The following is a 2754-nucleotide window of genomic DNA, read 5'->3' as shown; positions in this document are numbered from 1 at the left end:
CTGCAGAAGCTGGTCTCCGAGATTGCCAGATGCCTGGCTAACTCAGGGATGAGTTTTTCCCTTTATCACTTCCCTTTGGTAGCAGGCATATTAGGTGCCCCTCCAGCTTCTGGAAGCCGGAGTAGATGTCCCAAAAAGACAGAGATGAGAGAGGGGGAGGGAGCGTGGCTGATGGCTCTAGAGATTGGGGAGCTAAGGAGAATGGGGAGCTAGAGAGCTGGTTAAGGGTAAGCAGAGAATAGCGGGGCCTTAGGACACTTATTTCCAAACCCACTCCTTGAGTGTCTCTTTTCTGTCTCACTAAAAATCCTAGAAATTGAGCTACCTACTTCCTTTCTATTGTCCTTAATTTGTTGCTTCTGACTAGGGTTCCCTTCATAGGTTCAGAGAATAGAACATGTCTCCCATGGGAGTTAGAGGTAGAAGGTGGGGTTTCGTGATGACATCATGGTCCTCTTTTGTGACATTAAGGTGGGGGGAGCAATAGGAGTACAGAATATGTACTTGTCGCATCTCAGAGGGGCTCGGATTTTATTCTCGCCACAGCGAAGCCACACGTTCTTCCCAGGGGCCACATGACAGTGAAGTGGACCGTGGTGTTAACGTGCACCTGAACAATAAGTGCTAAGCAAAGTTAGAACACCCTTCATTGCTCTCGACAGACTAATTACTATTTTTTTTTTTTATCTGTGATTGCATATTCCAGGCCTGCCCTTCCATGACATTGCTGGGCAAGGGCCGGGACTGAGTGGCCCGTTCACCCTAATGGTCCCAGTGGGTTGTATAATGCTCGGGACGTGGCAGGGCTGATAAAGATTACTTGCTGATAGGTTTGGATTCGGGCTGGTACAGAGCGCATAGGAACACGTTTGATCGGTGGCCTCAGGCATGGCTCAAACTTCATGTGGCTTTATATGTGAAGCAGTCCCACTGCCCCATCCCCCAGCTGCTTTCTGCGTCCTAGCTCTGGCCTGGTCGTGTCAGCTCCTGTCCACCTTAGCCCTGTCCTAGCGGCCTGGTGTCAGGACGCTCTTTCTTTGGGTCCACTCCCAGAGGCTCTTGGGGTGAAGCTCTCCTGAGAAGGCCAGGACAGCCCATCCTGGGGAGGGCAGCTCTGGCCATCAGCCTGCTCTGGGCAAGGCAAGCATTCTCGGACCCTGGTTCAGGAGCCACTCACGTGTCGTTTCTTCTCCTCCTGCCTCCAGCACTTCTCTATGCCACCATCTTCGGGAATGTGACGACCATTTTCCAACAGATGTACGCCAATACCAACAGGTACCATGAGATGCTCAACAGCGTCCGGGACTTCCTGAAGCTCTACCAGGTGCCGAAGGGACTGAGTGAGCGGGTCATGGATTATATCGTGTCCACCTGGTCCATGTCCAGAGGCATCGACACAGAGAAGGTGAGGTGGGAGGTGGGTGACGGACCCGGGGAAGCGCTGTCTGCCAGCTTTGCCCAGCGAGGCCCGAGGCTCTTTTCGGGCAGTGCTTCTCCAGCCTGGCTGTGCCCCAGGGTCCATCTGGGTGGTCTGGGGTTTCCAGGACCTGCTTCCAGAGGTTCCGATTGCCTCCAGATCAGCCTTGCTCAAAGAGTAGCAAGTAAGAGCCATTATTTAAGAACTTGGAAAGACAGGGTGTATCTCCTGGGGAAGAGAAGAACTGGAAGTTTAACTGTCCAGGACAGAATTTCCCAAACTTGTGTGATGATGAGAATCAGGGTCACCCAGAGTGAGGTGATCTGTATTTCTGGTTTTCCTTTTGCCTCAGGCTAAGATGGCATAAGGTGACACAGCGTTGCTACTGATCCTGTCTTCATTCAGAGTTTCGACATTTTGTTCATCGTGGATTTGTTGCATAAGAGTTGACAATTTAAAAGGAAAATTTTTTGAACTAAATTTAACTGATCCCAACTTAAAAGTAACAATACTTTTGTTGAAATCTTATTATCTGCCACAACAACAACAGTAACATAATAACAGCACCAGCTACCAGATCTGGAACGTGGGTTAAGCACAAATATTTACTGTCCTTCCCCACTCACCCGGCCCTGCATTCATGCTTCAATTGGGCTCCACAACAGTCCTAGGGAGGGGGAGGGGCACCGGTATTTCTGTCTGAGGGATGATGCAGAGGCCCAATTAATTTTATTAACTACCCTCAGTCAAAGTTAAGAATGGCAAAGCCAGGATTTGAACTCAATTTGTCCGACTTCAAAGCTTATGCTTTTCCTACTATTCCTTTTTTTTTTTTTTTTTAATTTAAAATTCACACCAGATAGAAGAGGAACGAGTCCAGATGGACTTGCCCTCGCTTCTCAGACGGGTCAGGTGTCAATCAGGCAGGACATGTCCCTGGCTTTGCCAGTCACCTGCCACGGCCGCGACTGTTGTTTCTCTTCTGCTCTCCCAACAAGGCCGTGGGTCCTGTGGGTGCCTGGCACCTGATGGAGCAGAAAGGAACTTTGATCTCTCAGCCCTGGGGCTCCTTTTCCCAGGGGCCCAGAGGCCTCTGTAAAGCTGGTTGTGGGAAAGAAGCTTCAGTACCTGCCCCACCCCCATGCCGGTCCTGTGGGAGACAGTACTATCAGCATATGCCCTTTCCTCCCCTCCCTGCTGTCTCTTGTCCCTGGAGGGCTTGGGATTTGCCCCAGGTCTTCATCTGGTGAAAGAAGGGTCACTGTGGCAACTCAGTCCAGAGCCCAGCCCAGCCTGGTTGGGGCCCGCTCTTCCTGGCAGGCAACTGCTGGGGAGGG

At 51.1% G+C, this 2754-nt stretch overlaps 1 protein-coding gene across 1 annotated transcript in view; it reads left to right on the top strand.

Moving 5' to 3' along the window:
- Nucleotides 1-397: 397 nt before the first annotated feature.
- Nucleotides 398-2754, top strand: part of KCNH1 (potassium voltage-gated channel subfamily H member 1) — a 109933-nt gene continuing 107576 nt past the window's right edge. Inside the window, 2 exon segments of the mRNA XM_023537968.1 lie at nucleotides 398-419; nucleotides 1206-1405. Of these exon segments, the coding sequence (XP_023393736.1) occupies nucleotides 398-419; nucleotides 1206-1405 (222 nt within the window).

The sequence above is a fragment of the Pteropus vampyrus genome, unplaced genomic scaffold, assembly GCF_000151845.1.
Source record: "Pteropus vampyrus isolate Shadow unplaced genomic scaffold, Pvam_2.0 Scaffold207, whole genome shotgun sequence".
Taxonomy (NCBI): domain Eukaryota; kingdom Metazoa; phylum Chordata; class Mammalia; order Chiroptera; family Pteropodidae; genus Pteropus; species Pteropus vampyrus.
This window is presented reverse-complemented; position numbering and strand designations above follow the sequence as displayed.